Source organism: Perca fluviatilis, chromosome 12 (genome assembly GCF_010015445.1).
Source record: "Perca fluviatilis chromosome 12, GENO_Pfluv_1.0, whole genome shotgun sequence".
NCBI lineage: Eukaryota > Metazoa > Chordata > Actinopteri > Perciformes > Percidae > Perca > Perca fluviatilis.
Genome location: NC_053123.1, coordinates 11279466 through 11293458, shown reverse-complemented (window position 1 = coordinate 11293458; position 13993 = coordinate 11279466). Strand labels below are relative to the sequence as shown.

At 40.4% G+C, this 13993-nt stretch overlaps 1 protein-coding gene across 1 annotated transcript in view; it reads left to right on the top strand.

Moving 5' to 3' along the window:
- The window catches only part of thsd7ba (thrombospondin, type I, domain containing 7Ba), a 187330-nt gene extending 174481 nt beyond the window's left edge, over window positions 1–12849 (top strand). The window contains exons 25-30 of the mRNA XM_039819012.1: window positions 1032–1205; window positions 6471–6566; window positions 7656–7738; window positions 8564–8759; window positions 9061–9148; window positions 9442–12849. Of these exons, the coding sequence (XP_039674946.1) occupies window positions 1032–1205; window positions 6471–6566; window positions 7656–7738; window positions 8564–8759; window positions 9061–9148; window positions 9442–9523 (719 nt within the window). The 3' untranslated portion in view covers window positions 9524–12849. The remainder of the gene's footprint in view (window positions 1–1031; window positions 1206–6470; window positions 6567–7655; window positions 7739–8563; window positions 8760–9060; window positions 9149–9441) is intronic.
- Window positions 12850–13993: the final 1144 nt, after the last annotated feature.

Sequence of the window (13993 nt, the reverse complement as noted above, 5' to 3'; positions counted from 1 at the left end):
CAATCGTTATCATCTGATCAAAAAGACATCTCTGATCTCCTTTGTCATGGCTCTGGCCAGGCAAGGCTCTTGGAAGCTTTTGCTATGAAGAGCCGCCGTCTTGCAGTGCTTGCTTTCGCTCATCTGTCTCTCGCTCTCCTCTGATCCTCGCCTTGATTCATCACTCATCCCGCCTTTGCTGCGAGCATTGGCTCAGGATCAGAAGTGTTTAATGGCTGGAGCAGATGTGTGTGCATTTGTGTCTGTTGGTGTGGAGGTGGCAGGCGCAGTGTGGGGGCCAGGGGAGGGGCTATCAACATGTATGTGATGTACAGTATGTGTGTATTTGTGTATATGTATTGCTGCATCCTGCAGCTTTAGCCACAGCATGTTTCCACAGGCATCGCAGCATGAGAGAAGGGCTGATGGAGTGGTTCTGTATAAAGATGAAAGATAATGAATGCGTCAATCCACACAGACAGTCACTAATGGGCATTCAGGGCAGAGAATCTGGCTAAGGAGCTGTGGCAGAGGGTGATATTATCACTAAAAGCTGACCCTATCAAGGTTAGGATTACATAGAACTTAATGCTTGATCTTCAAGGAAGCAAGTGTTGGTGTGTTATTTGTAAACTCACAGAATCCATCAACCATTATCCACTAAAACATTTCCCAAATCAAATATGTTTTGCTTCTCCTCAGAGACACATTTCACTATTGGTTGTTGCCTATACAGTTGGACTCACAGTTATAGCTTGTATTGTATAATGCATAACTCTGGTTGGTCTGTTACTTCTGAATACCCATCGGGCTGTCTGAGTAATTTGTTTTTATGCATTTGGTGCATTATCAGCTGCAGATGTGTGCTGAAGTTGTTTCCGATTTCTTTTAAACGTTCCTGGAGCTAGCAGGGGAGCCAATAAAATGTTTCCTGAAATAGTGTTGGCAAGCTGAATATAAACCACCCTCAAGTATCAGAAAAGAAAGTCTGACAGTGTTATTGATGAAGTTGTGCCTATCAGTGAGGTTTTTCTGTCTCTTTCTGCCCTCAGGAGACTGCCATTTGACTGTGTGGTCGTCTTGGAGCTCTTGCCAGCTGACCTGCCTGGAGGGGCGGAGTTTTGAAACCACTGGGCGCCAAGCTCGCTCTCGAGCTGTGATCATTCAGGTCATGGAGAACCAGGGCAGCTGCCCACATCAAGTATTTGAGACCCAGCCCTGTAAAGGTACTGAGGAAACCATGTATATACATACTGTATGTCGGAAAACCTTATATATTGACATATTTTGTGATGAGAGTCATCTTAACACAACCTTATTTGAAAGCTCTGATGAACCCACTATACAATACTTGTTCAGCACCAAACAGCAGACATACAAAGAGAATGACCTATGCTATGCTGAACGTAGTGGAGCATTTATCTGCTAAAGAGCCAAATATTTCCCTCAGGAGTTTGGGGTGTCCAAAAACAGCTAAAAGGAGAGAGAAATTAAACTACAAATGAATGTTAATGCGGCTTAGTGTGTGCTTGATGTGTAAATTAGAAATAGTTTCCAAACATGTTAGTTAACTGACTCTAAGGGCGCTGACACACCAGGCCGATTATCGGTCGTGGGACAGTCTGGCGAGGTCAGTGACTCAAATCTGTTCGGTGTGTCCCGTGCCGTCGTCAGTCTGGGGGGCTGTCGGCGTTCATTTTGGCCGACCTGACATGTTCGGTCGGCGGCAGGGCAGTCGGGACTTACCCGCTAATGACCAGTGTTGTATAAAGTACTAGAAAGCAATACTTGAGTAAAAGTACAAGTATCGTACTAGAAAAAGACTTTGGTAGAAGTGAAAGTTACCTTTTAGAATATTACTTAAGTAAAAGTCTTAAAGTATCTGATATATACTGTACTTAAGTATCAAAAAGTAAAAGTTTTTTTTTTTTTTTTTTAAAGCAAGCGGTTAGAACTTTTATTGTGGCTTTCTTATAGTAAAGCATAAAGCATATTCAGGGTTCCCATATCTTCTTAATCTCACTCATCAAATCAAAATCACATTCTTTTCTAGGACTTTTCAGGCACAATTATCTTAAGTTCAAAGAACAAACAGCATATTTTTAGAGCTGACATCAATGTACAGAAACATTTCTTGCAACACGGGTGTATGACGTTATCTTCACCACGAGTTCACCACTATCGTCGGGGTGGTCGCAGGGCTCAACATAAAAAAAATCAGAGTTTTGCCTGCCCCTTCTACATTTTTACTGGCCCTGAAAGAAATATCATAGGTGTGATTGGAAAAGGATAAAAAAGCAGGAAAATATACGCCGCACCTATGCTTTAGAAAATGGTTCTAACCCAGCTAGCCACTGCCACTGGATGTTGTGCCATTAGCAGCAAAGCTAGACCAGGGGTCATCAACTACATTTTTCCAAGGGCCAGAATTTTTTTAAGCAGACACTCCAGGGGCCGGACTTTCAAATAAAGAAAATAAAATTATACCTAATACGCATTATCTTGTTTGATATTTTCACTTTCTTACTAAATGAATGCTATATTTTTTACATTAGCAAGCAAACCCCTAAAAAACATGGAAAATCCATAATGATAACTAGATAGGCTACTTAACTAGAAAATGATCTCAGATTAGTCCTGTATGCCTAATTTGAAATAAGACAAGTCTGTTGCTAAATAATAGCCTACAACCGGCAACATCATCAAGAATGAAGAACGCGTCATTCACGTGCATATTAAGTAGCCACATGTATTTGTTTTGGTCTTAAAATACATCCATAGGTTTACCGCTCCAGCGGAGAGGATGGCTCGTTTAGACAGCAGCTACGTTTACAATAGTTTGTCCAAAGTTCAAGATTGGTTGCAAATTAAGACAAACAGTTAGACTACAAACTGACATCTTTCATTTTAGCTCGTTTGTAAAGTCGCTATTTGCAGAGTAGAGCTGTGTTTGCACAGCGCGGTGGATGAGAGTGGACAGCGCAGACTGAGATATGGGTTTCTACGTGTTTCTGCCTGTAGAACAGGTACGTGGGTTATTGATAAGTATTGACTCTTTAATCATGGAGGTTTTATTGTAGGCTACTTACAGTAACGAGTGTAGCGTTAGTTCATCTGCGCCATCGGCGGTAAATAATCCTTGGTAACGTTTCCAGTCAGTAGGCTACATGTGCTGCGTGAAGTAACACACACACCAGTGACTGTGGCTGCAACCAGCCCGACATACGTTTTTACTGGCCCCGGGCCATCGGGCCATTGCTTATGTCGAGCCTGGTGGTCTACGATAACGGGAGGTCCTCCAGTAGGTGCTCATCCCTCCATGGCGGTTTCAGTTGTGCGTCCTCCTCCTTTAGCAACAAACAAACGCTGAAATAGAGCGCGCGGCGTGCGGAGCGTGCGTAATGCAATCTAGGAGCAGTGATTCGCCAAACCTCCCTTATTGCAGTCGCACACATTTCTTCTAATTTTATTTTTTAGTAACGAGTAACAAAGATGCTTAGTGGAAATATAACGGAGTAAAAGTATACATTTTATCTAGGAAATGTAGTGGAGTAAAAGTGAAAGTTGACATAAATTTTAACAGCGAAGTAAAGTACAGATACGTGAAATTTCTACTTAAGTACAGTAACGAAGTATTTGTACTCCGTTACATTACAACACTGCAAATGACGAGCGGGATGAGGTGACTAGAGTCTCTGAAAATCTGACGAAAATCTTTTAAACTGACCTTTGTTGGGCTGAAATGAAGACAGCAGCAACTGCATGGCCTATTTCTCGCTTAAAATGTTTTCAGAAACATGTTACAGTGAACTATTTTAGTACAATATGAGATCGTATTCTGAACGTCCGCCATGACAGTCTGGCTTTGAATTTCCGGAGAAAACAAACCCATGTGACGCGTTCGTCCAATCAGCTGCCGGTTTTCATTTCTTGGCCAACATTACAGATTAGCGCCGCCTGCTGTTATAGAGATGTATTACGTCTCGTCTCCTCTCGTCTTTTTGGTGTGTTCTGTGGCAGTGTTTTGGACCTCGGGGACGCGACTGATCATATCGACGGAGTTTTCTGTCAACGGTCGGCTGTCGGCTAAATGTGTCTACACCTTAAGTAGACCTAAAAATCTATCTGTTAATAAGGTTCAAAAGGTAACTTAACACCAAGGTGAAACGCATTGTTTCACCAACCCTTTTTTGGTTGAATGTTTCAAGGCTTTTACACCTGTTACCACACCCAGCTGTGATGTTAGGGTGTAGTGGACACGCCCCGAGCATCACTGCAGCTATGGGGGAGAACCCCAACCACTGGAGGGCAGCAAAAACAAGGTTTTAAGTGGGCCTTTATTCTCTCTATAAATGGACAACCAATTAGGGGAGAAGCTTTGGATATTTAAATATGAAAGTCTCACATCCCTTATAAGGATCAATGAAGTGGAAATTGTCTCCTAATAAACGTTCACTATACTTGAGTTCTACTAATGAGGGCCACAGAAGAATTTCTATTCCATCCCATTGACCTTTCTCTATGTAAACAATGTTTCATTTCCGGAATTGTTCAGGTGCCGCCTGATGTCCCTAATTTTCGGAAAAATAATGGACAGAGCCTCTGGGTCCGAAAAGTGAAGTCAATGCAGAAGTGCCTAATTTCCAGCAGGGGGTGACTCCACTGGTTGCAAAAAGAAGCCGGCATGTATGGAAGTCTATGGGGAAATTACCCTACTTCTCAATTGATTTATTACCTCAGTAAACATTTTCCTAATGGGTTTGTGGTCTCAATCGCTAGTTTCAAGTCTTCTTCAATACAGCATGATGTTAACTTTTTCTAAATTATGCTCCAATTTGACAATAGACGAGAAAGCAGGGGATACTTTAGGGCATGGCCGACCTGTCAATCATGGTAGAGGCTATCGCACTGTAAAAAAAAACGGTCTCTGTAGACAGCCCAGGCTCCACAAACGGCAACAAAATGGAGGGGGGGGGTGTTAGTTCGCTGAAGCACGGAAGGATGAGGGGGAGGGAGGGGCGAGCTAGTCTCGTTTTGTTTGAAAATACTTTGAACGTCAACAAGAAGTGCCGTCACCCAACATCGCAAGTTTTCCAGGTCTCTGTGTACTGTTGTACATGCAGATAAAAGGCGCCAGTTCCCGGAGGTCTGTGTTTGCTTGCTGGCAATACTCCGCCCAGTGACTTGCATCCGCCGATAGAAAAATCTGCAACTTTCACTCTTTAGTCATCCTCAATAGCTCAGCCCTCTCGTCCAAAACTCGTCACGTCTGGCTTAAAAACCAAGATGGCGACGTTCAAATTGCCAAACTCAAAGGCTTTAAAATGGAGGTCCACAAACCAGTGGGTAACGTCACCTCTGTTATGTCCATTATTTTTATAATCGATGGTAATGGGGCACTATTACCTTGGAAATTCATAAGGGGAGTATTTGCACCTTGACATAGCACTCATCAACCCACACACTGCCACAGCTCTTTACAGATATTATGGATTTGAGGCTTCTTTTGGTTTCAATAACTATACACCTGTCTGTACCAAAAGGTGATACTACAAGTGTTTTTTAAATGGCCAGCCCCGCTGTAAATGGCAGTGATTGCAATGGCAAAGTCATCATTGAAGCTGTGTCACAGGTTAGCACTTACAAATTATAAATACAGTTAAAAGGCTACCATTAAAGTGTCAGTATTTGAACATACAAAAGAAAGGTCATGGGTGCTACACATAGACTGTTAATGGTGCTACACCACTTATCCAATTTTGATGAAAGATAGAGGCATCTAATAACTGACTGACCCAAAAGGGATGAGTGTATTACACAGGGAAGTACTGTATGTAATTTTCTTTTTTGAATCTCTAGTGCGGTTTTAATTTTTAACATCCATTTTGTGTCTATATCTTTGATTTGTTTCTGATTGTACTATTTTTGATTGCTGCACCTATTTACGCCAACACCCTTTTTCCCTCTTTAATTAGCTTCTTGTAAAGTTGCATGTATAATGGTAATTGTCATGTTGGCATTCATTATAATACTGCACACCTGTGTAGATAAATGTATGACTTTATACTGTGTTTAAAGGCCTTTCCTGCTGTGTTTGTTCTATTTGTTATCTTGCCATAAAATTCAACACTGAATGTGTGGCTAATACATAAAATCAGGCTCAGGTGTCTTTGGCTGTTCTTCTCTTCAAATCAGTCTTCCCCCATAGCTCCCCCAGGTAAATAAGAGCCTTCCTTTTAGAAGATAATAGGTGTTTTTCATTTCCAACCAATTTCTACCATCTAATTTCCTCCAAATATGCCTCTGTCTTATAGCTCACTGCTTCAGAGGAAATTATGCCCTTTTCCTTTCACTACAAACATAATACATAAATATCTTACTTTATAATATGAAGTGGTGGTTAGTAATGTCCATGGGAGCCTAACGACAGGGCTGGATGCCCAATACAAACTGCTAATGACATCGTCTCTTCCTCTCTGCCATTGCTACAGGGGGGAAATGCCACAGTTACCAGTGGAGGACTGGAGGATGGAGCAACAATGAGAGAGCAGTGTGGTGTCAGCGCTCAGATGGTGTCAATGTCACAGGTGAGTATAGTTGCCGTGTCTTGTGGCGTTGTGCAGAAGCTCGTAGGAACACACATTCTTATAGAAATATGAATATCTATGTACTGTATATCTGGCAGTTCTGTGTTTGTCCCCCTGCACTGAACTGAATCTGTTCATGCAGCAAAAAGCTGCATGGGGTCTCATTTTTGAAATTCAGTCTGGATCACATGAATATGTGCTACAATATCAGATTGTTTGATTGCTCAAAAAGGAATTTGTAAGCATTGCCATGACAGTAAGGGAATTTTCTTCAATTCATTTGAGAAAGCTGTCACACTGGTAATTTTGGCAGAGGTGGTTGTAGCAGATGGTTTAGAATGGATTTCCTTGTTGGTTCAGGAGATAATTGAAACGTTTGAAAACAAGTGAGAAGGTAGGATACAAAAACGGATGTGATGTATTCGCAATAGTTAATCTCAGTTTACAACATCATTACACTTTATATGGGTTATGCACTCTGTACTTTCTATCTCTAACACACTCGCACACGCACGCACACACACCCACACACTCACACACGCACACACACACACAAAGAATAATTTTAGCATAGTGTTCTAGTTGAATTTAACACCTTATTTGATCTGCCTATACTCAGTGCAGCCACCATTGATTTCTCCTCTCCCTCTTAACATAAGTAATCAATAAGCCAGACTCTGAGCTGGGAGGCTTTCAATCCATACAAATATAATCATGCATTTGTGTTTGTGGGAAGAGAAGCAGGCGTAGAGAAAGAGAACAAAGGTAATAGCGCTGTGGGAACGAAAGCTTTCGGCGAGCTTGATGTGCTGTAAATAGTGGGTGAATGTGATCTTATCGCTGTAAGGAAGTGTTTCTGGCAAATATGAGCCCAGGAGGAATAACCTCCTTCTGCAGAGAAGGCAAGAGCCCAAGGCATTACTCTTTGATATTTTGACATTCAATTTTCCATGTTGGAATTAAAATGTTCACAGATTGATCAAGGACCCTGATAGGCAACTGAGCCCATTAATCAGGTGTGACAGTACATTCATTTAGTGATCAATGGCTAAAGGAACAGAAATAAGAACCTGTTGTCTCTTCCTCCAGGGGGGTGTTTCCCGCAGAAAAGGCCGACCACGGTCAGACACTGCCATCCCGCGTGCACTAAACCCTTCTCTCACTGCACCCCGGTAAGATCATTGTACTTTGATCAGGCAGCTGTGATCTAATAATTCTCACTGTGTTTTTCGCTGCTTCCACCTGCTACCACGTTCTAGGTAATGAGTTAAATGGATTTTGACAGATGTCATTTCTAATTGTCAAGAACAGGCATTTAAAGCATAATTACATTAATACCAATGAGTGTGGGCTCCGTCTCAGTTAGACTACACATAGATTGGGGCGAAACTGCACACAAGCAGCTATGAAAATGACAGGGAATAGCCTAAACTTGACGTTTTACTGCCCCTTAGAGTACCCTTCACGTAACTGCACTTACGAAAATGCAAAACAGTGTCACTGATGCATTTAGGAAGCTTTTGATATGTCATTTTGTTTAATAGAATTTGAAATGCTTAACGCAGATGAAATATCCTAACAATGTGTCAAAAGTAGAGTCCACAATGCTTAAAAAGCTAATGTGATCTGGTGTATTGCATTTGGTTCGTGTGTGTGTGTGTGTGTGTGTGTGTGTGTGTGTGTGTGTGTGTGTGTGTGTGTGTGTGTGTGTGTGTGTGTGTGTGTGTGTGTTTTTTGCCTGGCTGGGGCTTAATTTCATCAGTGTTTAAATCTTGGAAGTGCTGGTGTAATCTACCCCCTGAGGAGCACAGTTTAATGTCAGGATTTGAATAAATCAACCTGCGTTACTAGCAGAAATTGTTTTAAGAGAGTCGAGTAAAGCAGAGTAGTCCCTATACATGGCAGAGTGGTTTGTCAGCAGCATTTTGCATCAATGGGAAAGTAACGATCGCAGTCGTCTTGTGTTGGCTGTAAGTGATGTTCTCCGTCCAATGCAGAGCGGAGTGTGTGGGTGTGAGAAGGGTTACACTGAGGTGATGACCACACATGGCTTCTTGGACTACTGCACCAGAACGCCGGGGGTGGATAACAACAAGAAAGCTGATGTGAAAACCAACTCTGGAAGATTAAAACCCGGGCCGTCTCAGGCCCAGGACCTCTTCAGCGAGTGGACATTACGACCTGTTGGCCCAGGTACTGAAATGGAAATCGTCTTTACAGCTCGACCAGTGTGCCTGAGATTATTCCTGCCTTTGAACCTGCCTTTGTAGCTCTAGAATGAGGGGTGGAATCCATTGTAGATCAATGCCTCATCATTAAATGCTGTAAAAAAAATGTCAAGAAATTCTAGTTGCTCCTCTGCAGTATGTTTGAAACATACACCCACTTCTTTGTTATGAAATGCGAGAAAAAAAGTTCTAAAGATCGCCAGACAAAAGATGTAGACGTAAATATATTCAAAACTTTGTATTAAAAATCCTTTTTGATTGCACAGATGGAAGAGTAAAGCTGTGGGTTTACGCTGTGACTGCCGTTGGATTCATCTTAATACTCTTCGTTATTGCATTATCATTCCTGGTCTGGTATGTACTATATTGCTTTCTTAACAGATTCCTCACATTTTTAAGAACTCAAGCGCTATTGTAGGCCACACACATTGTAGGTGAGAACAGACGGAACACACATAGAAGCAAAGCTAATTCCTAATCATCTGCTTTTCTTTGAAAAAGTCAAGAGTTATATTCCTGACAGTACTGTGTCTGCTGTGTGCATCTGCTTTCAGATAATGGAATTATTTGTTAAGACTGAAATCAAGTTGAGTTGCTGCTAAATCAGATACACTCAGCATTTTTTTTTTCTTGTCTATTTATTTCAGTAAGCCTTCCAAAACCACTAAGACGTCTCCTCCACCGCAGAAGCCCTTGACCCTGGCCTACGATGGTGACATGGACATGTAACCAGGCTGCTATACCTCGAAAGGACGCGCTCGGCCTCGGACAGACTCCTGACTGCGTTCAGATTGTTAGCAAGCACGTCCATCACATACCACTGATTGTTGGCCAGTTTGAGCTTGGGTGACTATTTGCTGTAGTGCCAATTGTATTGCAAAAATGCAGCGGACAGATAGCGACGATCGCACCTGATTTGCTGCTGAAGGGCAATGTAGCCCATAATTATGGCTTCAGTCAACTTTCCTCCCCAAGGAAGAGGAACAAAAGCCAAATATGGTGGAAATGAGATAAAAGGTCTCTAGACACAGGAAATAAATGGACCTCTAGTTTCTCTTTTTAACTGCTTGCAATGTGAACGCACAGTTGAAGCACTGTTTGCAACCCACAAGTCACGAGGACTCCTAAAAGGCAAAGACTAAATGGATGTTTGAGTTTTATTGTGTTAAGAATCAGAGTCAGCAGTCACTCATGCCATTCAAAAGCAGGAAAACAGAACATTTGGCATTTGACTTTGTCTTTTCAGTGCTGGATCTTTGTAAAAAAGAAAATGTCACACGCCTTTTGGCTTAACAGCCTTTTTTTGAATTTCTGAGAATAAACAGGATGCCCTATGCACTACATTAGTGCTGATTCACCTTTGTTTTTTTCCTTTCAAATGACTTTTCTAGTGTTTTAATTGTAATGCAAGTTGTTGCTGTCAGATTGTGTTTTGTTGATGATGCCATATGTTGTGTATATGTGGAAACCAAAAGCAGGCTTGCCTTGAATTTAACAAAACAATGATGCAGTAATTTTTCTCCTCTCTGATTCTCATAAGACTTCTCGGAATTGTGGAATTTTTTTGGTCAACATGGTCAAGAATTAACAGCAAACAACACACACAAACCTTTTAATGCTAATTATCAAATGCCAGCATGATGAATATCATACCTCACACACACTCTTTCATCAAATCATGCAAATAAGAAAGCACTGATTGCCAAAACAAATACAAGAATGGAGATGGTGAATTATGAACTGGATCACACACCGTGTATTTTTAGAGCAAAAATGCTTTACTTCTTTTCACAAGGATGTCGTACATTTTTGTACTGCATTTATTTCATTGTATTACATCCATTTACAAAGTCATTTGACAGAGCAAGACAAGCTACAAGTTTTTGACAGTTGTTTCCTCTTTTATTTCAGTTTTTGGACCACAAAGACAGGGCTCAAAACATGACAGCAAATACCAAATATTTGTGAGCACAAATGAATTAGGTCATCTCTCATTTCTTTTTCTCTAGCTCATGCAAAAAAGTAATGACTTTTCGGTAACACTTTCTATGAAGACCACATCTATAATGTGTCATGGGGGCATTCATAGTGAATTATAATGCATTTACATTTTTTTAAATAATCTATGCTGCATCATAAGTCGTTATGTTCGTTGCCAAAATGCAGAGAATCACAAATAACATTTGTCTGCTTTGGGAAGGGAACCTTAAGTTGTAAAACCTACATGATATATTGAAAGTAAGAAAAAGACAAAATGCCTTTTGTCAAGCTTTATTTTCACTATGGATAAAAACAGTGAGTCGGGGTGTTCTAACAAACAATCAACATCAACAAAAATTGACAAAATGTATTTTGTGGTTTTCTTACTTTGAATATATCATATAGGTTTTATAACTTAATGTTGCATTCCTAACACAGACACATTTGGCTTGAAATTTCCCTGCATGGTTTATTAACATTTTGGCATCTTACATAATAATCACTGCATGCAAATGCATTACACTTTACTTACCACCAACAATGAAATGTTATGATGAAGCATGCATTATTATATATGCATCAATATAAACTTTACTTAACACATACAATGATAACTTATGACACTGCAAGGACTATTATAGCACACTATGAGTCCTTATGGGTCCTATGAGACTCTACATTTGATAGTAGTATGTATAGGTGATAATAGATAGTCATAATGTATTTTAAGCCCCATCAGTCTAGACTCTAGAGCATTGATAAGACACTTGAACTTATAATTCATTATAAATCACATCTATAATGTTATAATCTGTAATGTTATGACTGTTGATATAGTGCATAAGAAAACGTGCAGTAATGAGGCATTTGAAATGCTTTAAAGTTCCCTATGAATGCCCTCATAGAAAGTGTCACTGACTTTTCTTTTATTCAGCCCTGGAATTGTTTCAGATTTCCACTTCCAGTATAAGGCATCCATATATCTTAGTAAAGAATCTTCATTTTTTTTTTTTCTTCATTTAATCCTCTTGGCCCCCTTGGGAGCATAGGGCGTCCACCATGGATCTCCACCTCACTCTCCTCTGCGCTAAGGTCTTTACTTCTTGCCAGGAGTTCCCCGTCTTGGTCAGTTCATCAAGCGTGGACCGCCTCCACTTGGATTTAGGTCTCCCTAGCTTCCTCTTGCCTTGGGGATTATAGTCCAGAGCTTGTCTTGCTATGTTCCTCGGATCCTTCCTAAATGTATGACCGATCCATCCCCACTTTATAGATTGGATTTCAATGTGGATTTGCCACTAGTTCATGCATCTCCACAGGTCTACATTTGTAAAGCATCTTAGTGGACCATAAACGCTTACATTTAATATCATTTAGTCACGGATCCTTCAGTGGACCATAACGCTTATATTTAGTATCATTTAGTCACAGATCCTTCAGTGCATTATTCATACGACCCAGTGGAGAATTAAGTTCCTTAAACTTGGTGGTTTTGGCACTGACCAGAGTTTACGCTGTTTCTCTTTCTGCCTCCACAAACTGAAGACACACAAGACTTGGTCTTGTATTATCTGACCTCCTTCTGAATGTATTTTACCAGTAACTCTATAATCGTAGTGGTTGTACAAATACAGTTGTTTACATGTTGTAACAATTGTATTTACACAGCTGATTGTATGTAAGCATGCTTGATCCATTTTGGCAGAAAGTGCTCCGAGTGGCCTTGCAAAGATTCTGTTTTACAAGTTGCCAAACATTTTAGAGTTGTTTCTTTCAGGCAGTGTTTCTACACTAATATTTGGCCAACAAAGGGACATTTGGTAAATGTTAGGTCAATGTGAAATCCAATTGTGAGATACTGATAATCTCTAGATAACAGAATCAACTAAATTATCCGGGCACATTTCCATTATAAAACAAAGAACAGCCAATTTCTGACATATTGGGTTTTATCCAAGAAAATCTAAAAGTATGTTCACTCATTGTTTACAGTGCCATGCAATTTGTGTTACTATTGTGTGTACATGGAGAGCTGGACAAAAATGCAAATAAATTGTGGAATCATGTGGAAAATAAAACATTCTTTCCTTTTTGTTGCACATTTCAGAGTTTAAACTGAGTGAAATCTTTTTCAAGAGAGATGCTCCAGTCCTGCTGTGATCTTCATCGGCTCCTTGACTCTCAAATTTTGATAAATTGTAATTACTGATAAAGGCTCTGAGGCAGAGCCCAGAATATGTAAGCAGCTGATAAGATTCATCTTGCCCTCCAGTCAGATTCCCATTCTGTTAGTCCCAGGATGCTCGCAGGTTGTGAGAGAAACAGTGTTTAAATCGTTTGTCTCATCCAGTTGATTTATTTAAGACTGCCACTTTTGTTTAAGAGAGGGTTGAATTCAAATGCTTGTGTCACGGCCATCTGATCAGTGGCAAAGACGTGGGCTGATCTTGTCCTGTCCAATTAATGTCATTTTAGTAGCTTTCAAGACATATTTGCGTGGTTTCACTGCAAACGTGAGCAGTTTGACAATAGCATTTTCTAGCTTTATTCAAAATGCAACTATTTCTGCAAGCTGGATCATTCTAATAACGTTTGCAGCAGAGATAGAGCTTAATGAATGTATAGCAGGAACAATGCATCATTTCCTAAAATATTGAATTATAATTTATTTGTGCTTGTTTTCATCCTAGCAGAGTCAAAACTTTGCTGGTGATGTTTTGTCTTTCCAAACTGAATCTTTTACTGCATTTTTTGGAGAAACAAAAATATATATTATGCTATTTACGGAATTTAGCCTGTATTGAGGATCATTTTTTCCTAGTAAAGAACAACAGCAAGACAGAATAGGAAGCCATGTGACGGAAGTCACCAGCTGGAATTAAACCAGGATTCACAGTTGCATGTTGCTTGTCCATCACAGACATCTGGACCAACATGAGCCTCCATATCTTTAACACATCGATGTGTTATGGTCAAAGAGGTGTCAATGCCTGGGACTCCCCTGCAGTCACTCTTAATCAATAGATGAAATGAAGCTCAGCGTAAATTCTTAAAGGAAGACTTCATTCACTTTTCCATCACTCATAATGATAAGCTGTTTCACGGTACGTCACTGGTCAGTAGTAATCAGAACAGCTGTGTTGTTGTTAGTTAAACCAATCAGGGTCGACCATTTGTCGACGAGCCTATCACAGCTTGATACCCTGCTTTAAATCTGCTCTC